The sequence below is a fragment of the Mycteria americana genome, chromosome Z (genome assembly GCF_035582795.1).
Source record: "Mycteria americana isolate JAX WOST 10 ecotype Jacksonville Zoo and Gardens chromosome Z, USCA_MyAme_1.0, whole genome shotgun sequence".
NCBI lineage: Eukaryota > Metazoa > Chordata > Aves > Ciconiiformes > Ciconiidae > Mycteria > Mycteria americana.
Genome location: NC_134396.1, coordinates 69,725,869 through 69,749,246, shown reverse-complemented (window position 1 = coordinate 69,749,246; position 23,378 = coordinate 69,725,869). Strand labels below are relative to the sequence as shown.

Below are 23,378 nucleotides of genomic sequence, written 5' to 3'. Positions count from 1 at the left end.
TTGGGTTTTTTTACCTTACAGTCAAAAGCTCTTCGGGAAAAATGGCTGCTACAGGGAATTCCTGCTGGCTCTGCCGAAGAGGAAGAAGCCAGAAGGAGGCAGTCAGAAGAGGATGAGCTGAAGGTGAAAAAGCTGGAAGAAAACATACACAGGTAGGGACAGTTTCCCTTTGCTTTGCCTAAGAGCAGTCACTCCCATTAAGACTAGAGACCTTCCTTGCTCAGGTCCCCATCTCTGGCAGCAGCTGATAGCAGCTGCCCAGGGAAGACTGTAAGAGGCGGGCACACGTACAGCCAAATGTGCCCAGAATTTGTCTCCCAGATGTCCATAGTTTGCAAGGTAGAGCCACTGTGGTATCTTTGTGTTTAATGGACTTTGATGGATTTCTCTCACGAGGGAGCTAAAACGAGGGCTGAGTTCCCCCTTCAGATGCATGTGTATGACCTGGTCAACAGTTGAGAGATTCTCCATTGCTTTACACCTCCTACAACCAAAAGGAGTTCAAAGAGGGGCGGCACTCTTTTGCACTCACTTTTCAGTGGTGCAAATGACTTTTTGAAATGCAACAGCAGATGCCACCAGCAGATCAAATATCTACTGCTTTCAAAAGCAAGGTTTGGGCGTTAGAATTATTTCCTTTTATCAGTTTCCCATTGCAGTCTGAGTTGATGTTTGTCCTCTTTTTTGTGTTTTCCTTTGTTTTGCTGCAACCAATGGGCTCTAAAGCTCATAAGGAACATGCTTTTATCCCTCACAGAACAAATTCCAGAGCTGCTGGTTCTGCCATTTAGGCTATGTGAATTTAGAGTTTTTTCAGCTGGCAGAAAACTGGCAAAAGTTGGTCAAATTTGGCACCACAGCTTTTACAAATGTGTCAGCTGAAGCATATAGGTGACAGAAAAAAGCAAATAGGACCAACAGTCCAAGGACTGAGGTATTAGCCTAGCATCTGGTGAACTCAATTTGCCTTATGCCAGGTTTCTTGTGAAATTTCTTGGAGAAATCAGTCAGAATGTTTCTTTGGGGATATACAGAAGCAGGCCCACCCTGAGCTTGAACAACATTAAATGGCTTCTATGTGGAAGTAATAGATCAGCATGAATGTAAGAGTTGTCTCATACTACTGGTCTCTGTCTTGTGATTCCTATTAATTAAAACTGATCTGAGAATGTGCATTGTTCTTTCACATCTGTGGTAACATAAGGCAAGAACCCTTTTTTTTTTTTTACATTTCGTATGCTACCTGATGTTTTACTCCATAAATTAATGCAGTAGATGGAAAGAATACATGGACTGAACTTCAGAAATATGTACTGTAATACATATTTCATCTAGTGCTGAATGCTGCAAGGTGCTAAGTGCTCTGATCCCATCCAGCAAAACACATCGGCATGTGCTTAATTTTAGCTGTGTGAGTACCACCACTGAAAGCAACGAAACCTGCTTTGCTTAATTAGTTCAAAGTGTAGGATGAAAGTATGTGTACAACCTTTGCCCCTGTGGTTTGGTTTTTTTCTTCCTTAACTGCAGCCATGAAATAAAATCTTTGAATATTTGGAAGTAATGGAGCTCTCTTCTGCTGTGACCACCTGACAAATAACAGGCCAGCCGCTTGCTCCTGAGTTGAAAGGACATTTCTTTGACAGCCTCGCTAGCATGCTTAACTTCCCTGTTATCTTTCTAAGGGAGGTCCAAAACCAGTTAAAAAGTATTTTAATTTAAATGAGAAAATATTATGCCTGAACTGTAGAGATAAGACAGTAGAGGTTAGGTCATTAGTCTAATTACAATTTACATCCATGACAACATGACACATCCAGAGCCCGTCAAGATAGGCTGAGGAGGTAAAGAGCTGTAGAAGGGGTAAGAAGAAGATAGAAGATCTCAAGCATGTTATCTGGAGGAGTGAAGTAGAACAAACTCATCCTGAAAGGTTTTTTTTTTCTGCCTGTGCACCACATTTCCCCTCTGCATTCCCAGGAGAGAATCAGGGGGGAGGATTATGGGGGAACCGTCCATATGTTCATGTTTGCAGGGGCCCAATGGTCCTTTGGAAGTGCGCTATGCACTATCCAATGGGACCACTATGAAACAGCCCAAACATTCTCAATGAGGGCAACAGAGGACAGATTAAGCTGTTTCACCAGGAGGATGGAAAACTACCAGAAGACCAGCCATAGAGTTGATGCCAGGGGACTGTATGACCACTGTGCCATGGATTTTACATATTCATTAGAGTCACAGTGCACTGTATGTGCAAGCACAGAGCAGGTGCAGTACCAAGACATCTGTGAAGAAGTCCTGTGGCACATGTGCTGGGTTTGTCCCTGTTGGATAATATGCAAAGCCTTTTACATTTGCTCTCGGAGCAGGGTGAAGCTTACTTGTGAAGGCCAATGTCCAACATTTGCTGGCAGCCAGCACCCATGCCCCTGCTTTAATAAGGGGGAACATGCAGTCATCCCCTCCCTCTTGCAGCAGAGCATCCCATCATCATCTCAGAGAGCACCATTTCTTCTGCTCACACTGAAGCACTCAGGAAGGTCCCCTTCTCATACTTCTGAGTTTACTACACGAACACAAGAGAAATGGCACATTGCACATGAGAAATATCCATCTACTACACACGGCGCAAGAGAAATATCCATCTTTATTTGCAGGCCAGACATAAACAGTAGGTCTCACGAGCTGAGTGAACTGCAACACTTAGAACAGAAAACTGAAGGAGGTAGTGTTTGAGACCAGGCTAACGTTCATAAATGAGGATGTGGGCTCACGTAAGTCTGTGCTGTCCAGACGAGGCAAATATCTCTACCTTAGGCAAACAGTAGGGCTAGCTGTGGGTTTATAGATGTTCTTGAAGGCCTTGCACATAACACAAATGCTTCAGTTGAGTATTTCTTTTTCTAATTCAGTTTTAAGTGACTTTCCCACTAAAATCAGACGTTTTGCAAGAGGTACACGTGCTTGTAGTGTTTATTCTTAAGCTAGTGTAACCAGTTCTCCTTTGTGTGGGAGGTGTTTCATTTCAACTAGGGCAGCAAAAATGCATGAGTGTACAGACTGCTGTTTATTTATTAGACTTCCATGTTAACCTGATACAAGAAATCACACACTTCAGCTTGTAGCTTGCAAGGATATATGCGTATGAGTAAACCTAGACATGAGTAAGTGTAATGGTTTAATGAGCTCCCTCGTCTGCAAAAGCATTTGGAAGAAGGATGCCTACATTAGTCAGCATTTCTGTACACTTCATGCCAAGCAAAAACAGAAATAAAGCAGAACAGTCCATAGTAAGGAATGCAATACAAATAATTAAATACTATCGTGCAATAATGCTGATAATTACCAACAAGTGGACACAGAAGTACAAGATGCACATACAAGTTAAAAAAACAGGGAGTGCAAAATGAAGACAAGATGCAGGCGTATGAACAGTGTAACAGTGGATTACAGACAGAATGGACATTTGATAGTTGGGATTAGTTTAATACGTTTAGAGATTTTGAACCTAGTTTAATATGTTTAGAGATATTGAAACATATGAACACTAGAAACCCAAGAATGTGAAGTGGAAATAGAAGAATAAGCAGACTTGAAGCAAGTTTGGTCCTGGACTCCCAGCATTCCTGCTTGCCTAACTTGAGTCTTCAGAACAAGGCTTATGCTGCGCCGTGTAAAAATCCTGGTATAGTGTCTTGCATTTCTTTAAAAAAGTGGTCGGTCCAGTGGGCTTAACAGGAAGATCGGATCCCTTAGTCAACATTCATTAAGTCCTAAGTGGGCTGGAAATCTGTCAGTAGAGATAAGGATGGAAAGGCATTGCTGCATTGTTAAATGTTTGAAACCCAGCTGCAAGATTGGTGGTACCATTATATCAATGGCAGAGCAGAACCAGATGTGGATTTAGGATATCTCTAAGCACAAACTGTCTTTAGTCATAGAGAAGCTTTAAAGCTAGTTTAGTTTTCCATGTTCTCCTAAAGATCTTGGGTCAGTGTTAGAGGAAAACAGCCATTTCTGCATTTCTTTTCCACTGTCACACAGTGAGAAAGTGATCTCCTCTTTTCTGCAGCTACCTTAGATTTGGGGTAAATGATACCAAAGGAGTAAAAAATGAACGAAAAGCATTTCCCTTTCCTTAAACCTATTCTCCAAAATCACAGACCTGAAATGTATTGTTTGGGATAGCATTGATACAGATGCCCAGTGAACATCCACAGGCATGTTTCTGATGGTGTGTTGTAGGTGAAACAAGCACTGGAATATGTTGCATGCATCCCATGGTTATTTTTACCGCATGACAGTCTGTTATTTTGCAGCAGTGAATGGAAAGTTGGCATTCGACATCTGGGTATTAACAGGCAGCATTCATAGAGCAGAGCAGCCCACCCACAGCCTGCTGTTCCTTCACAGCATTTGAAAGGCTCCCAAAATTATTCTGTTTTGCTAGATTACATTATAGTACGTGCTGGCGGCCTGTGTTTACTACAAAAGGTGAAAACTTTTCATTGCTCTGAAGCTTTCATGTAGCATGCCAACATGAAATGCTCTGTGACAACATATCTCCCTACTTGATGATGGACATTGGCATGAGATACTAGGACTGGACTTGTTGTGCTGCTGGAGAAAAGAAACCCACTGAGCTAAATCCTCGGTAAAGTGGCATATCCCTTCAGTAATCAAAAGCGCATCTGTTCATGTTGGATGAGGAGGTGCCCATCAACTCCAAGGAGAGACAAATTATTGCTCTAGCAGAGCAGACATTTTGGACATGTGGACCAGGCAGACAGCTTAGAGCAGTAGATGCTGCATCCCCAAAAAGCGCGCGCAAGAAACGCTTGTGGCGCTTGGGCACTGTGGCAGCTCTTGGGAGTGAAGCAATGCAGGACAGCAGACAAGATGTACATGTATCCCCTGTTCTTTACTCAGGGCTACTCAGCTGTCAGCACATCCAGCTCCTAACGTTTGCAAAAGCCCTTTGGGGTTGTGGAGTGTTTCAGTCTTGTGCATGCTGGTGGTGAGCCGCAGCTGTCACCTCTAGGAGAATGTTCTTCCATGGTGGTGCAGCATGGAGGTTGAGCCCCAGTGTTGATGGTGGCAGGGGCAGGTCTGTGCTTTGGACCATAAGTCATGAGCTCTTTCCTGGGACAATCACATGTCTTTGCTGGTTGCTGTTGTCTTGCTGATGTAGGCATGTGGTAAATACATGCAAAAACTCCCTCCCTCCCAGCAGCTCCCATCTCAGAGTGCTGCTGTTCTTCTATACTTACAAAATGTTGGAAAGTATTTTAATGAAGTGTTTAACTGAAAGACGCCTATGAGAGGGACTGCTGGACAAGCACAGCTTCCATCCAAGAAATGCACTTAACATGATGGACCAAAAGAGATGCTGAATGTAAGCTTACACAAGAGAGATGACCAGTGATGGAGGAAGAGAGATGACACCACCTCTCTCAGGCAAATGTGCCTTGGTTGTGTGAGGCTCTCTGTTGTTATACTGTGCTCGACCTACGTCTACACAATGGAGTAAAACTTCTCCAAAGCTGACAGAGTTGTCCTCTTCTGCCATTAGTGCAATTGAATCTTTCCAGGTAAATTCTCAGATTTGAGTATTGTCAGAGAGGCTGGGCTAGGTCCTGAGAAGAAAACCCTCACCAAGCTGATTTGATATGCAGAAAATAAAATCTTATTAACACACTATCTTATTCATAGACTATGAGTGCTTCATAGATCTCTGTTGTTAGATGGGGTCTACACCAAAATCTCTTCTCATTGCAGAGTCCAGCAAATACAGGCTTATGGTTCAGCTGAGCTTGTCGTGGCTGCTGCCCCTTTAGCATTTTCTCTCCTCCCATGGTCCATTCTTTAATTTCTTTCTAATACCAAGGTTTGTTTCCTGCTTCTTCTTCCTGGGATAAAAACAGCATGTCTCAGACTGGGAACTCTGGCTATAACTCAGTCTCTCTTGGGACTGCCACTAATAGTCTTTGTATGACAGAGGGAGAGAGAGCACGTAAGACAGATGTGAGTGCACTCCTTCAAAAGAAGGACCATTTGATGTCAGAACCAGCTGCTCAGACCTCCCCTAGAGCAGACAGTGCAAGCCAGGACCAGAGGTGCCATAAACCTCTCCTTAGCAAGGTCTCATCAATTTCCTTTCAGTCTTAGCCTCCAGAGAGATACGAACAGTTGCTGAAGCATATGCTAGTGCAGAGAACAGTGTGTCTTCCAAGTGCATGGTCCACATGAGCATGAATGTTTTGCAACTTCCACATTGATGGCAGCTGGAAAAAATGATTAGGAACATTGTTTATTCAGCATTTTTGGGTTTTACCTAGAATGCCAGATGCGGCTGTAGACAGGCCCTTGGTCTGTCTCCACATGCTGCCCATATGACCAGTTGCTTTGGGTGAGCTCTCTAAAAGTGAAATAGCAAAAATATCTCCTCATAGCCAGACAGTCTCTCCAAATTCTGCTCGCCTTATGAGGGAAGATCAAGCTTTCTGCACAGGAGCAGCTGTTCTTCCCCAAGCCCTCTGTCTGGTTCTCCACTAAGATTGATCAATATCTGATCTCATCTGCTGAAGCTGCACAGATTCCAATTTCGGCAACCCCTAAGGACTGTGGTTTCCAAAACAGCACATCCTTCACCTCCCATAAAGCTTTTGCCAGGATGCATTTCATATGTGATACGTTTCTTAGGAAAACAGAGACCGAAACAAAACCAGGCAAAAAGCCTCAACAACAGGAAATCTCAGATTTCCAAAGGAGCCCGCTCTGCGGTGTGATTAGAGAATTCCTCAGGACTTGCAGGATGATCTCAGAAAAGCACTAAGTTAAGAGTTGCTGGGTGGCAAGGGGTCTGAGGTTTTTACATATGATATAAAATATTCAGATATAGCACTTAAAGAAAAAAACTTAAAAATAATAACACAACTTACTACCTCGGTTCTGAAACTCAACCCCTACTTAAAATAGCAGAATGACATGCCAGTGCTTTAACAATAGCCTAAATGCTGGTGTTCTGGGTTTAGGAGTAGCAACCTCAGGATCTTCCACAACTCCTAGGCATTGCTAGCTTCTAATTATTTAATTATGCTTATGCATCTTTTAAAGTGGGCAAAAGGATTGATTGTTCAATTTGAGCACAGACTCCCTCCACTCCAGTTGTGTCTGCTCTCCTCAAATATGTGTACCAGTTATGGACCTTGATAAAGACACTCATTTGCCTAATTTGGGAGCAAGATATAGAAGAAATTCCAAAGCCCTGTCTCTACGTATCAAAGAATTTCCATCTCAAGTGCTTCTGACACTTCATCCATGTCAGTATGCTATAGATTAAGAGACATGTTCCTCAAGAAGGAAGGGACACATAGGCTTAAATTCATCTCTGGACAGAAGCAGGTTTTCAAGGACACCTTTTTTAGGCAAGCTAACACATTGTAAAGTAGCATCACTTTCTAAATGGATTAAAACCTTTAGTACAGTAGATCACATGCTACAGCTCCTTGTGAAAGGGGCAGTTACCACCTCTGGGCCAGGCTCAGCAAGAAAAGTGCAATTTCAATCACTGCAGCCTTTCAATAACATGGATGTTCCACACAAGGCTGGGTTTCTGTTGCCATACTAGATGAGACCCAGCAACAGATTACCAAGTACAACACTTCAGAACCTCCTTGGCTTTAACATTTCAAAGCTGAAAAATTCATGTGACTCTCTGTGTGATGCTGTTTGCAAATGGGGAAACCTCTTTGTAACACATGTATTTATCATATGTGTTGAATCACTACACTCCCCCTGCGTGCAAAGCCATCTAAGATCTTCACACTTCTTTTAAGCCTAGTAGAACTGACAGGGGTTTCCTGAAGCAGTAAATTGTGGTACAGCATAAAGAGTAGGACTTGTTGACTTCATTACATCTGAATTAAATCTTAATCATGGGCCAAATGGGATTGTTGCCTGGAGTAAAACAAAAAGGACTAGTCTCCATTCCTTCCCTTGATGTGCTTATCTTTGCTGGAGTTGGCTGGTTGGTTGGCTTTCCTTGTATGCCAGCCCTACCACAGGGCAGTCCTGGTGATAAAACTCCTTCCACACAGTTAGTCCATATAGCATTTGGTGGCTGGAAAAAACAAAATTGTGGTAAATCTGTAACAGTATGACATGTTTGTGTGGAGGTGACATACACGTGCACAATTTTGAAAGAGATGACAAACCTGGAGTACATTTACAAAGCGAAGGCACAAAGTTAGGCAACAGCCTGGGTTGATTTTATTTTGTTGGTGCTTTATGGTGGTTATTTACTGTCTTCACCTTAAATCAGAGTTTCCTCTTCCTCTTCCCTGCCAAACCTCTCTTTATGTGCTGTGTCTGTGTCCGGCAAGGCCAGAACATGCAGCGTACACGCACACTCACACACGCATGCTTGCAAAGCCAGGGAAGACAGTGCTGCCGTTCTGGTCCTCAGTAGCTCCCTTCTCCAAAAGGCTCAGGTTCATCCTGTATAACTGCAGGCGTTTAAATAAGTCACGTGCATTTATAGCATCATCTCCTTTAGTCCCCCATGCAGTCAGTGAGGAAAGAGCATCACCTCCATGGCCTGTGTAAGCCCATCTCTCTCCCTTGAGTATAGGTGCCTCAGTTAAGTGCCTCAAGTGCAATGGGCGGAATTTAAGCCTTAATGTTACTTCCCGTACAGGCACCCTCCACGGGGCCTCTGGGCGCTACCGTGATGCAAATAGTCATTAATAACCATTAATTATGTATCTGGTGCATCATGTGTTTGTTACCCCAGGCCCTGCCCTGTCATTCTTGCTAGTAGTCAGCACTTACACGTATTTCTGCAGAGCTGGGCGAGCTCTGAGTAGGTAGAGGTACAGTTGGAGGAGGAGCAAGGTGCAGTGTCTGGAGCCACCCAGTGGGCATTGCACGTCTTAGCCTCTTTTTTAAAAAATCTGCAGTCTGAAAAGCACATCACCTTCCCTGTAGGGTTTTTAAACTGCTGCAGTATGCGAATTCTAAGGCAAAAAATAATGCAAATCCCAGCTGGTGGTCCACAGAAGACAAAGAAAGACTGGATGTGCAGTCAGGAATCCTGACTGATTCTGAATAACTGGATCAGTGGTGAGATAGAAATTTCAAAAAGCTGTGAAAACATTTTGTAGATTATAACTCGTCTGGAAGACCTGTCAGAACAATGCCATGCTCGTGCTACCCCGTGCCCAGGAAAATGCAATTAGTCCTTCGTGTGAAAGATTGTTAAATTATGCCTACTCCGTACTAGAACATTTTTAGTAATGCAGCTGCACAAGCAAAGCTTCCCTTTGTGGATTCATTTTTTACCGGCAAAAAGTACGGACACTTAAATGGAATGAGCTCTAAAGGCAGAGATTATTGTAGCCCTGTATAACCACCTCTCTACTGGGAAACATACTGAAATAAAAATTGTTTAAAAATAATCTACCCTCTAGGCAACAACAGCACATCAGCAGGGTAGTCTGAAGTTAGTAACCGGAGACAGACGCAGGGACCAGGTCTTTGCATCCTGCATCCCTCTGGACAAAATAAGTGGTGTGCAGAGTGTGTCCCTGGGAATTGCCTCAAGGGGAGAAAACAGCCGTGACAGGATGAAGCCCAGGATTACCCCTGGGTTAAACTCTTACCTCTACCACTGATTTCTTGCACAACTTGGAACAAGGTCATTCAAGAGTTCTTCCACAACTCCAATTCCAGTGTTCATTTGTGTAATTATCTTTCCCACGCCTCTAGCATAATGTGAGCTGAGCTTTTTGGTACAGGAATTGCTTCTCACTGTACAGAGGGGAACTCACTGGTGCCACTTAGATATCCTGAGCGAATTTTCGTCCTTCAGGCTTCTTCATGTTCTTCTCTTATTTTGCAGTGGCAAGACAAATAAGAAATAGATGCTTATTAACACAAATGGTCCATGCTTCTAGAGAAAGCAGGAAAGAACAGCCTTTCACTGAACAAAGTGATTCACACTGTGACTGGACTCGTGCTTCTTGCTAAGACTGTAAATCTGGCTCTTGGTTGTCACACCAGTCTTATGTTTCAAAGCAGAATGATTTGAAAGCACAAAAGCAACGTAATATTTGGGTAGTGTGTGCAAGTTATGGTGTGAAGCTTACGCTTTAACTCTCTAATATGCAAAAGACAGAGACAGGCAAGTTTAAAACATTCAGCAGCATCTAATGGGTATAGGCTCTGGTGCCAACAAAGTACAAAGTCCTTCAGCTAGCTCTGAACCTGTGTGCTGATTGCACTGCAGCTGTAGCAAGATGGAGCAGCTCTGTAAATAGTCAGGCGGTCGACTGTGCAGTCCCATGGCTGCTGGTGGTGTCCAAGCTAGCTCAGGTACCTTAACACTGTGTTGCATAGCACTGAAACTGGTGCAGACTTTTACACTGCAGCGCGATTACACCGAAATCAGAGGGCTGGCTTCAGCCCCAGTGGTTGTGGTAGCTTCCACTCATCTATAGGTAGCTGGTGCAGGACAGGCACAAGCCGCAGCATGGTCTACCTAGCCACTCAGCTGGCCAGCTTGAGCTGGTGTCTAAGTTGGTGCAGCCTCACCCATATCAGTGCTCAAACAATGCAAGCTCTGGGTGGGTAGGACACATCCATCCATGCTGAGATCATACTTCTGGTGGTGCTGAAGACATGGCTTGAGGTGCCTCAGGCCTATGAAGTGACACAGCTGCATAATTAAATGCATAGCTTTTGTTGATAATTCCTGGGGGTGTTTTATGTTTTAATTCAGCTATCAAAATCCAGTTCCCAAATGATTCGTTCATCTCTTTAATGTGCTAGCATTTTTCTTATCATTACCCATTAACCACTGGGCTTGTTTTATTTATGTCCGAAAGAGCTTCTTTTAGTCATTTGTGTGAAGAAGAAAAATCTGCAGCCTACTAAATCCACAGTGCTTTTGGGCAGGGTTACTGAAAATGGCAAATGCATTTCATGGTTTTCCATGCAAACAGATGAAAGATTGATTTTTGTGGCTTCTTTTTCTACTACTGTTATTCTCTGTATGCAGTGACCCAGGAATCCTGGATCCCCACTGGATCTCCAGGTGGGGTGCATCACCATGCGCAGTGTTATATATTCTTCGGTGCAAAGACTTTATAATGTAAACCAGTGAGGCAAGCAATCACTAGAAAAGGAAGTGGGGACCAAAAGCATGGACTAGAGCCTAGGTTTTCCAAGCTTGAGTGACCTGCCATCTAGATAAGGCAAGTCTGCAATCAACTGGTGGAATCAAATCGTTAACATAGGTCTTTTACACCAGAAGAAATGCATGTTCTCTGCTAACAGATACCAGAGAGAGAAGGCAATTCCAGCACAGGCCCTGTCATCTGTGATGGTAGCCCAGGGAAAATGCCATAAATGGTGGAGTTACAGTTGAGTTATTTAAAGGACATTTCATTTGTAGGAAGCCCATTTGAGAAACATGAGCTTGCCTACAGAATCTTAACTGCACAAAATGTGGATAAAACAGATATTCCCAGTAAACATGGGTTACTGATGATAGGTAAGGTTTGAGTGTGTTTGTGTGAGGGAGTGCGTAACACTCTAGTCAAAGAAGTGACCAGAGAAAACAACTTTCAATTAAGTCTTGGAGTCCCAAGTCTTATATGACAAGTTTTCCGTTCAGTTTTATTTTTCTGCGTATTATTTTTGTAATGTATTTGGAAAATTGCAAATACAGTTTCTTCGTATGAGTCCATCTTTAGCCTCCTCTCCAGTCTTTAAATTTAAAGGTACTTGTTAATCAGGATAATTAATTTTATACAAGTGATCCTCACAAGAACCCACACTGCAACCTCACTGCAAACCCACACTGGCAGCTGGTGTGCAGTGACATGTTTTTCTTCAGGTTCATCAGATACAGGGACAGTCATAACAACCCAGATAAGGTTTGTTAAGACTTTCAGTCGACGCTAAATCTCTTAGTTCCAAAAGAATAGAGGGGGAAAATCAAATACTAGTAAGTCACAGCAAAAACCTAGGGGTTTTCTGACTTGTCTGATGATCTCTGAGCTTTGTGACTTGGCACACCTGGAACGGGCTCAGAAAGGCAGAAGGCTCCTAAATTTAGAAACACGTTTCAGGCAGCAGCTGCTGCAGAGCAGCAGTATGTCACCAGCAGAGCTGGGCTTGTAAGCCTCGTCTTGCTGGCAGCATCCAGGTTGGGAAACCAGAGAACCCAGTTCACCCTCCAAATGCCATTCCAGACAGGCTGCACGGGGCCAGCCATTGATGGTCCTGGGAGGACAATCAAGCCCACTGTTCACGAGTTACTCCCAGGAGCTTAAGATATCACTGCTGACCCAGGGGAAGATGGTTCATATCTGTTACACTGGCGTTTCAGTTTTGATGCCATAGGATTCTCAGCTAAGAAATAAAAAAGAAAAAAAGCCATCATAACAGCATTCTGACTTCAGGAAAGGTTGTAGCAGGAGAAAACAATGGAGCTGCCACAGGCTTTGCACGTACCATGTTTATGTCCCAAAACAAGGCGGGGGGGACAATGCAAGGGGAATGCCCCATGCCTTTGAGCCCTTACCCCATTGGGATCACTTTTTGGGGAGAGCTCTGGTGTCCAGGAGTGGGATCCAGCATGAGGCAACTACAGGGTGTCACTGTGCCAAGAACATGGTGATCCTCAGCTCTGTTTTCTTCATGTGCAATAACTGCACTTTCACTTAGGCATGACCTAAAATATTTTACCACCTGCCAAAAGCTGTAAGTACGCACCAAGTCAGATGTAACTTATTATGTCACATGTATGATCGCTGAAAGCCCAGTTTTAAGGCTATGGGTAATATTAAGTAGTCTTCCAGGCAGGCAGCACTGGCCAACACTCCCTTGTATCATCTTTTAGGCAAGTAATTTCAGGAGCAACCACTCTACAGACAAAAAAGCTATGTAATTCTCCACTCTTTGCTACTTAACGTCAGCTTGACAAATGCTGATCATCAATCATACTGAAGCTATGCCACAGAAAAATCATCCTGTTTTCCTGTTGAGGCTGTCAGGAAAAGTCTTTCATGGTTGTGTAGCATCAAGTGTCAGCTAAAGAGTCTGGCTTGGTCTGGACAGCAATCTCTGAAAATGGTATAAATTTTCTGAAAGGATGGATTGAAAACAGGTTCCAGTAATAGAAGGCTGCTTCACACCAGGGTTTTGAGAACTTGTTTTTTCTTGATTAGCTATATTTTTCTGAATGTTGGTAGTACATAGTTTCTACCCAGAGAACTTCAATGATCAGGGATTTGTATAGTCAAAATGATGCCACCTAAGGCAATGCAAAACCTCAGGTATAACAGAGAGGCACTGTTGCGTTACCACTGGTTTGTTAAATGCTTTCATCTAAAACTCACAGAGCATGAGCAGAAAACATTATCAAACCCCTACAGATCAGACCAGTGTCCACCATGTAAGAGTTGTCCAAAACTCCCCACACATGAAAGAGGACTTCCTCCCTCTCATCACTGTGTCATTTTCCTAGTAGAAGAGACAGCCTTGAAATACCACATGAAACCCAAAAAATCATTGTTGCAGCAGGTACAAGAGAGAAAGAACTCCAGAACTAAACTCAAACTGAGAAATGCCCTTCCCTTCATCCATGCCTTAACTTTTCCCCCTCTTAGGACTGGGAATGTAATATCTGGCAAATGCTTTGATATCTGCAAGCAATAAGGAACAAACATGAGAGCCACGTCCTGACACCCTGGCTCGTGGTGCCCAAGTCTACCAGGGATCCCAGGACCAAACAAATTTCTTGCCGGCAGTGTAGATTACTACACACCACTTTTTTGAAGACTGCTGTTGCACAGCATTTTGTAGCCAATCATTTCGCTCTTCAAGCATTTCAAAGAAGAAAGGAGAACAGAATATCCACACTTTCTCCCTCTTGAGCATGAACAGAGGCCAGGCGAGTGCACTGTGGTACTCGGGCAGTGAAAACACCTGCTTAAATATGGCACGTGACAAATGAAGACATTCAATGAACAGGTTGGCTCTTACAGGTGGCTCCTTGGAGCAGACACCTGTGCTTCGGCAGGCCCCAGCAAGCACCACCAGACCTCCCTGGGGCACCGGGTTTGCTCTGTTGGGTTTTCCTGACTAAATCACAAACTCGCTTGCTTCAGTGAAGCCCTTCTAGACTTGCCTCATTGCAAACGAGGTAACACGGCTTTTCTTTTGGAAGATTACCAGATCAACAATATCCTTCTACAGGAACGGGTGTGAAAAAAAAAAACATCTGAAGCAAAGTAGCATGTCTGATATTACTTCCTTATTCCCAGTACTTATTTTGTCATCTGTAGTGTCTGTAGGGGGTGACTGCAAAATTACCTATCCTGAAAATGTCTTTTTTCTCATTAAGAGCAGTGGTATTTAATCATTTCACAGCTTCATTAAGTGGCTTATCTTAACATTTACTGCATCAGTACAGACTGCAAAGATCATACCAGCATCTTGAATAAGATGAGGAATGTATTGATATTTTCCCATCCTAGCAGCCCCTGCTGAGCCGCCTCATCTCCCAAAGGAGAAGACATTTGAAAAACCTGATGCAATGACCCAGCATTTCTGAAAGGTGATTCTTTCTTCATTAGTCTATGCTTTTCATGCTGCTGAGCTGAAAAGGATTCAGTACAATAAAAGAAAGAAATAGTGATAGCTGGTGTTGCGTTAGGAAAGAGGTAGATTTTGGTTACTCATCTCTGGCTGAACTGCTTGTCATTGTACTAGATATATACATAGCCTAAATGACAATGCACGAACAAAGCTCAAAATGGGTTGTAAGTGGGCTTTTTACTCCTTTTTCTAAATACAAATGACCTTTCAAAGAACAATCATTAAGGAAGCGACATGTACTGTGGAGATCTGAGCTTTTTCATTCAAGTATTCTTTGAAATACGTAAAAATTTTTACTGGTTGGCACAAAAACTTTGTAGAGATTCCCAGAAGCTGTAGTTGCCAGTAATATACCAATTTTGCACCTAGGTATTCAGGGCAAATTAACCCTTACACAAATCTATGTTGGATTAATCTGATTTTTTGCTAAGGGAAGCTTTTCCTGATAGTAGCTAGACAGTAAAATAGGACATGGAACATCTTGGTTTTACCTAAATTTCCTGTTTTATGATTTACTGGTGAAAAGTTCATGCTTTTCTTTGTACTGAGAACAATTTGTAGAGCTGCATATTTCAGAAGGAATTATTACTTCATCTGAACCATGTATTTTGAATATGGTCTAGTCTTATGTAATTCTTTGAAGGATTTTCTTTCCTTCACAGAAAAGTGTCTTCCAAACAAATAATAATGCTTTGTGTCCAACGTGGGAGGAATGTTAGCTGGGAAATAGCCCAGAGTGTACAAAGCGTGTTAATGTGTCCGTTTGCCCCAGGGATGCCGAATCATGTTTTTTGTGAGACTGTGCTGAGGGGCTTTGCATAATGAGGGGTTTGAAAATTCCATTTTCTCCAGCTTTTCCTGGACAGCAAGACTCCAGTTTTTGCCGGATGAAAATTTACCTTTAATAAAGAACTGAGAAACCTTGGCAGGCAGAGAAGAGAGCTTCCCAAGGAGAATCAAGGTGAAGTGATAAAGCATCACCTTCAAAATCATCAGAAGTGCTCCAGCAGCTCCCGGAGCTGGTCTGTAGTAGTTAGCCGCACTTCTGCTTTTCAGGGCCAGGCTGGTTTCATGCAGTGGATACTGCTTGTGGGATGTCTGAAATACAGCCTAAGGAGCATGCACCAGTTATTCATTAGGAGATAAAATACTCATTGTCCCTCTTCTCTCCCCATCAGCCAGGACGTATGAGAGGAAGGGGAAGGAACAGAGAGGCATTCCCTTTTTGCTGCAGTTGGGTGGATTTAGCTTTTTGTTGGTAGGATGAATCGTAAGGATTTATAACTCTCAGGGCTATTAAAGTTGCCTGGTCTTTAACAGCTCCCACAGCCTTCTCTCTCTTAATTGCTGTTCATATCCATCTTTTCCCCTCCTGCCAAGCCTCTAGTTTCTGTTTTATTTCATTGTTTTATTTTTAAGAGTTTGATAGCTTCTTCAACCTTGCTATTCAAAGGGCTTGTGGGAAACAGCTGGTTTTTGCAGATTTCTCTCCTCTCACATCCCAGTAAGCTGACCTGCCTTACAGGCAGCCTTCACGGCAGGCAGGTAGGTCTGTAGGCAATATTTGGGTTCCTACCCTCCTCTTTCTCCACTGAAACCCCTTTTATCTCTGAACAGCAACGTGGCATGGCTCCATGGTGAAACCCTCCTTTCCCTCCACAACTCCTCGCCCGTCTGCACCCGTCGGTGGTGTGGTCCTCCCTGTCCCCCTGTCCTGCCCTACCCGCTTCTCCCCGGGGCAGCGGGCAGGGATGCTCTTGCCCTCTCCAGCAGAGCAGGCGCTGGGGAATACAAGAAGGTTTTCCAGGCTTTAGCCCTAGCCTCTTTGCCTCCTTTCATCTCAGGGATCCGAAAGAGGAGGATCTGCAAACCCATGCCCAGGAGTTTTACTTGGCGGCATTGCAGACCCTTGTATCTGCCAGCTACGTTGTCTGTGCTCGCTGAGCAGGGACCGCGACAGGCTTCAGGCGTTGCCCAGCCTGTGTAAGCATGGCTGGAGAGGGCTGGACTACACAGATTGATCCTATTAATCCAGAAAAAATAGATCACAGGTGGTATGAGGGTGATTCTTTAATGCCAGAAAAGATCAGGAAATGTCAAAATTATACCTTCTGTTTCAGCACAGGTTCCTTCTCTGACTCTTACTACTTCTGCTCCCCACTCCCTTCTTTTTCCTCATTATCCTCCAAGGGAGACTATTTTTTAATTAAGTGGGAGGGTAGATTTGCAGAAGAGAGGGAAAGTCTTTGTTCTTCATGTCTCAAATTGATTAGCATTCTTGTAGCTTCACTGTTTGCTTACCTAAAAAGAAGCTGTCGTTTGACTGAGGAAAGAATAGCTTTTGCATTTTAATTTTCTCCTAACCAAAAGCTTCTAAGATACCCTAACGATACTGGAAAAGATTCTGAGACTCACCATTCTCAAATTCATCTAAGTAGTAACACCCCCTGACAGGTCCAGTAGAAGAAACACTTACAGGAAGAACAAGTCATTAAAAAACCCTGCTTATTTAAAAAAAAAAAAAAAAAAGGCATAATCATCTTAACCTCACCTTGCACAGGGAAGCAGACCTTTGGAGCATGAACTCATCTTTTTAGCTAACTGTGCAGAAAGAGGAAGTTCACAAACTGTGCACCAGAGTGATTAGTCCATGGAGAGACCCTTAGGATGGAAAGGTGAGAAAGCCTCTGGGATGACCATGAAATTACGAAGTCTGTGACTTATGAATGGAAAAGCAAACTAAAAATAATGGGTTTGGGGTAGGCAGATTTCAGTAAACTCAAGAGAATTCATAACTGAAAGCTTTGATGGATAGAGTAGTTACACAGGGTGAATGACCATAAAAGCCCATTTGGCCCAGAGGAAAGGTAAGAAGTGGAGTAAAAGACTCACTGTGCTAAATCACTGGCTTGTCCTTGGCTTTAAGCAAAGAAGAAAGTTCACAGAAAATGGAAAGTAGTTCAGATTGCTAAGCATAACGTGAATAGAGTTGCAAAAGCATGTGAGGACAAAAACCAAAAAGGCAGAGGCATAATGTGTCCTGTGCTGTAATAGGAAATGATTCTGTGGCAGCGTTACTGGTAGAGAGAAAGCAAAGGAAAATGTTGATCTCCTGTTCCACAGAGAGGAAAGACAATAGATGGCACTGAGATAAGAGCCTTTTTTTGTGCTTCAGTCTTCACTGGAGAGGTGTGTTGGAATCAGATGGCAAATGCAGTTACACAAGGTACGTATCCAGAGCAGAATTGGGAAAAACAAGTTGGAGGGTACTGCAACAAGTCAAACTGGTTTCAGATCATCTGAGCATGGTGAGATCTGTCCCCAAACTGGAGAACTGGCTGAAGCAGTCTCAGAGCCTTTTCTCTCTGAGATCTGGAAAAGGGCCATTCATAGGAGGAGCAAATGTCATGCTTAACTTTACCGAGGGGACAGGGAAAAGAGGAGTTAGGGAATACCAACCAAACTTCCAATCCTTAGAGAAGTACTTGTGGTTGTCTAGAAGAATACATAGTGAATTATAAACAACTTGAATTTGTCAAATAAGGCTTGTCAAGATACACAAGCTTCCTTGACAGGCAGCTAGCAGACTTTATAGCCCCAGGTCGGTTGAGGATGCCAATTATCTTGATGGTAAGGAAACCTTGATACTTTCATAATCAAGTAGTAGAAGTATGGTTTGGACAAAACTTCTGTAAGGCAGATACAATACTGGGAAGAAACTATTCAGTCAAAATTGAAGGAAAAAGTTTTGATGGACTCTGTGCTGGTTCTGAGACCATTTAATCTTCTCATTAACACCTTAGGTGATGAGAAGGTATATGAGATCATTAAACTTGAAGACAACATCAAGCCTGGGGGCATCCAGTGAAGAACAGCATGATGGTTACAAATCAGATACAGTCTTAAAAACACAATAGAAAACAAGTGCAAAATTTTACCTTTAGGCAGGCATAACCAACTGTGCAGACAGGGTGGGCTGTGGCTGTCAGCCCAGTTCTCTCAAAAGCATGTGGGAATTAGAGTGAATAAGAAGCTGGACGTGAGTCAAGGATTTTGTGCTGTAAAGACACGTTGGTATGTAGGTAATGAGACATAAAAGAAACCTCCTCTGCTGATTATTAATAAGGCCTCAGCTGGATTAACGTGCAGTTGGAGTGCTGCACTGGAAGTACAATGTGGACTGCCAGAAAATCAGGAGGAGAAAATGGAAGTATTTGGGGCACATGGTCTACAAGGAAAGACTGCTCCATCTAATGCAGAGAGTAGGTCTTCAAATATTTCATCAGCTGTTGCAATGGAAAGGAATAACGTGTTCTTTGTGTTCACGGTAGAAAGGACAGCTACTGAGATTAAGTGTTGGCAATGGAAATTCATTAGGGAAATACTTCCAATGATCAGGACAGTGAAGCACTTGGGAGGCCATGGAGTCTCCATCGTTTCAGGTCTCTGAGATGAGGTCAGAGACACAGTCATCAGGAGCAGCGCTAGTTCAGCCAACGCAGCCTGCCTTCAAGGACCTGCCCAGCCCCCTTCTCCAGAGCTTCTGGGGCTCAGCTCTTGCATCCAGCCCCCTCCCAGACTTTGTTCGCTGTCTCTGATTGCAAAGATACACAACCTGCAAGAGAAAACTAACTATTTAGGGAAAAGAAAGGTGAACAGGGACATGATAATGTCTGCAACTAGTTTGAAAATAGCTACAAAGATGAGGCAAATAAATTCCAAAGACAAAAGAAGTTGGATTAAAATGCCAGAAGACCAGACCTTCAAAAAAACGTCAAGCGTTCTTCCCCCAAACCTTTTCCAAGAGTGAGCACAGTGAAGCAATGAAGTAGGTCGCCAATTGCCACAGGGGGATCTCCACTCCTGGGCAATTTTAGAAAGGGGCTTGACAGAGGTTTGTTGAGATACTTCAGGTAAGAGGGACAGCTGCACTATTTTCTATGTTTCTGTAATTCTCTTGGAGAAGGGAAGTGTTAAAAGTATATGGAAATGAAAAAGAGAAGTGAGAGCAGGAACTGCTTTTTACCAGAGCAAATGACAGACTGTGAAACCCAAACCAGGAAATTAAAAATGTGAGGACAGGGGAACCCAAATTTTTTGCATTATAAACAATCAGCTTGTTGTACTTTTTGATTCATCACAGTGGTGTATTTTGCCAAATTCAAGACAGGGTGTCCAGGAATTTACTGAGTAAATTAGTTTTTAGGAAAGGGTGTTGAGTCTTACAGTGTAGGATGAAGCCAACTTCTTGCATTGCAGGTAAGGAGGAAACTTTCCTGCATGCAAGTCGACCCTGAATTTTTGGTACGTTTCCATGAAATATCTGGAAACAGCCACTGCCAGGCACAGAACTGGATGGACTACCAGTGCGAACCAGCCTGCCAGCTCCCAGTACAACTGCTTGAAATCATGATGGAGTTTTCTTTCCATTTCCCCTCCACTCGGTAGCTAACAAAATATTTCTGTGTTGGAGTCACTTGTTTCAGAGTTCTTATTTGAAGACATAAATAAATCTGCTGGTTTGCATTCAGAGCTCCAGTTTTGTTCTCCAAGTAATTTTACATCGTTTCAGTAGTCTGAAACAGACTGTGGATTTTCATCCTTTGTCATTAGAGTCAGAATAGACATCTGTGAAGAGGAACAGAAGGCATACATTTTAGACTCTGTGGACCCTAGAGGGCAGGATGATGAAAAGCTGAAGCTATAAATGAAATTGTAGCATTAAGTGATGACTTGAATGGGTCAAAGCTTAAAATTTCCATCTTACAGAAAATTTGAGACTCTGAAATTTCACCTTGTCTCACATACAGGTGAAAAATAAGTTTATCAAAAATGCTATGAAAGAGAGGAATTAATATTATTTGTTTGACCTCCTGGAAACATTTATTTTGATAAGACTGAAACATTATCAACATTGCCACTTTAACACTTTCATCTGTTCATAGTTTAAATGGTAATGTAAAAAGCAGATGTTTCTGCTTCACAGAAACAAAATATTGAGATAATGTCGTGTCAGGTTATCATGAAATGGATACATTCCCATAAATATTTTACATTTAATTAAGTCAATGTTTTCCAAAGGAATAATACTTCTCAGGGAAATCATCAACCATATGCCATCATTTTCTAGTGTCCTTTAACCATACAAATGTCAAAATGGTATATACTTCTAAACAAAGACAGAAAAATAATCTATGGTCAGGCAGATATAAAGCCATTCCAGAGTGAAACAAAACAACTGCTTAATATTGCATATGAGCGCTGCATAATTGTTTAACAGCTATTTATCACATTGTATCTGCGAGGAGAATTAAACAGATATATTTTCTGTCCTAGCAGTTGCTCCATACAAATGGGTCTTACGAGTATTGTACTTCCCTTAGGTAGTTTGTTATATCTCTTCATTTCATATCTTCCAGATTTCTGCTAAGAAATGCGAAGAGCATTTTCCCGTCTCTGCTATTGATACCGCATGTTAAACATCCAAGGCAACAGGAAATTTATTAAGCTACTTTCCTAATCTATGTGGCATCGCTAATCTTGTCACCGGCAAATCGCCGGTTCCCTTCCTTCGTCCTGCTTTGCTGCTGTCACCGCGGCCACCTCGCACCACCCCGCTGGGACGGAGTCCGGCGTGCTCGGCGCTGTACACGCGCAGCGCCAGGCGCTCCTGCCCCAGGGCCTTTGTCGTTGGCGCGGACAGGTCGGGCACCTCGCGGAAGGGGACCCAGGAGGGGTCGGTGCTGGAGCCAGGAGGGGAGCCCAGCCTTCTGTCTGCTGCTGCCCGCCCCTCCAGCCAGGGACCACGGTCCTTCTTAGCTGGTCTGTTCCCTCTCCTTTTAGCAATAGTGTAGCTGTGATTGATCCCACCTTGCAGCGCGGAGGATGTGGAAATGCCTTCTCCACTCCTCTTCCCTCTACCCCTTAGTCATCCCCTCACTAAGCTGCCTTCCAGGTCCCAAAACACACATTTGGCATTCCTGACGTTGCGCTGCAATAGCACTGTGGTCTCCAGCAGTGCTGCCGGGGCAGGACTGCTCAGCAGCCACATCGCAAGGCATCGCAAAGCATCGCAAGGCTTCCTGCCTCCAGAGGAGAAGTCTTCATTGGGCTTGTGTTCAGTAATGACTTCCACTCCCTGCTCTGTCCTGTCCCAAAAGCAGATTTTATACATAGAACAGCTCTCCTGTCATGCTTCATGTTAAGCATGAGCTGAAGCGGTGTGAGAACGTGTGGTGTCCTGAACATGGAGGGAGGAGATGCAGATTTCCAAGGCTGTCAGGCGGATGTGTCCAACAGTCTGCATGCCAACAGGCAAACCAGGAATGAGCTTTCCAGGAGGGGTGCTGGGTGTTTACCATGGTGGGATGGTGCCTGCCTTCTCTAGAGGCTCCTGTGACCTAAATGCTACCAGGTCACCTTTCCTAAGAGTACAACTGCCTGCCTCCCCCTTCCATGTCTTTGTTTATTTCTGCATAGTGGTTTTCTGTCTAAACACTTCACATCCCATCAGCTGCTCATTTTAAGTTGAGAAGAGCAAAATCCTAGAGCATTTCTTGTATGGAAAACAGCTTCTTCTCACCACAACCCCTTCTGAGGGACATGTGGAAAGGGCCAGCAGCAGCCTGACCTCATATGTGCTTCCCAATGGAAATGTAATCATAATGTCACAAAGTATGTGCTCTTTGCATGCACCTTTTTTTTTTACTACTAGAGACTAGATCCTGACTGGAGTGTCCAAAACACAAATAGTTACCTAAAATACTGAGGCTTATATAACCCAGTTTCCATGAAATAATGTCAAGATCCCAGAGAGTGGGCGGCTGTCTGCAACCATTAGGAAGCGTCCCTGGGAAGGCTCTGGTTTACCACAGAAAAGTATTTTTATGTCCCCCACATCCTCAGCTAAAACTGGAAGGAGGCTGTACATTTCATCTATTTTTGGATGTGGGACACACAGGTCACCTACCGGTCAGTGTGGCGTGGGAACAGGCTGCAGCGATGTGCAGAGCATCCAGACTCACCGAAAAACACTGCTGCTCCATCCGTGAGGGAGGGCGGGGTGCCCTGCTGCCATACCCCGCTGCCTGTCTGCAGGCAAAGATCACACCAGCACGGCTTGCTGCACCTGGCCCCAGTCAGGAGAGCGTTTCAGCACAGGTTTCTGCCAGGCTTAAACATATTTTAAACGTGTTCCTTGATCAAAATGTTTTTAACAAACCACGACCAACACGAGGAATCTGCAAATAAAATCGACTGAATCGAGATGCCTCCCAAAAGCTGCCCAGAATGACACTGGACTATTTTCTTTCTTAAAAATACTGTGACTAAAGTCAAGATAAAAGTCTGGTGGAAGTCAAGGACCAGAATATCAACAAAAATTACACTGAAGTGCGTTCAGCAGATATCAGAGCTTATTTTGGCAGACCTCTAGAAATTCACTGTATTTAACATATTTCTGTAAAATTCTCATTAATAAACATTTCCTTCCATCCTTTGGGGAACCCCCACCACTCCACTACACAGCAGCCCTGCAGTAGGCTAGGGTTTCGCATCACCACTACAGCTTTCTTCTTACTGTCTGGGGTTTTAACACGACCTTTCTGCCTGCTGCGCGTCATTTCCAGTGCTCTGGTCTCACCGCAGCCTGGGGGTTGACTCCTACATGACTGCAACGACTGGAGGGTTAAAACACAGATTGTCAGCTC

At 43.5% G+C, this 23,378-nt stretch overlaps 1 protein-coding gene across 3 annotated transcripts in view; it reads left to right on the top strand.

Annotated features, from left to right (window-relative positions):
- PALM2AKAP2 (PALM2 and AKAP2 fusion) overlaps positions 1-23,378 on the top strand; it is a 277,549-nt gene that overhangs the window by 64,307 nt on the left and 189,864 nt on the right. For all 3 annotated transcript variants that reach the window (XM_075488516.1, XM_075488518.1, XM_075488517.1), the window contains exon 3: positions 22-152. In XM_075488516.1, the coding sequence (XP_075344631.1) occupies positions 22-152 (131 nt within the window). The remainder of the gene's footprint in view (positions 1-21; positions 153-23,378) is intronic.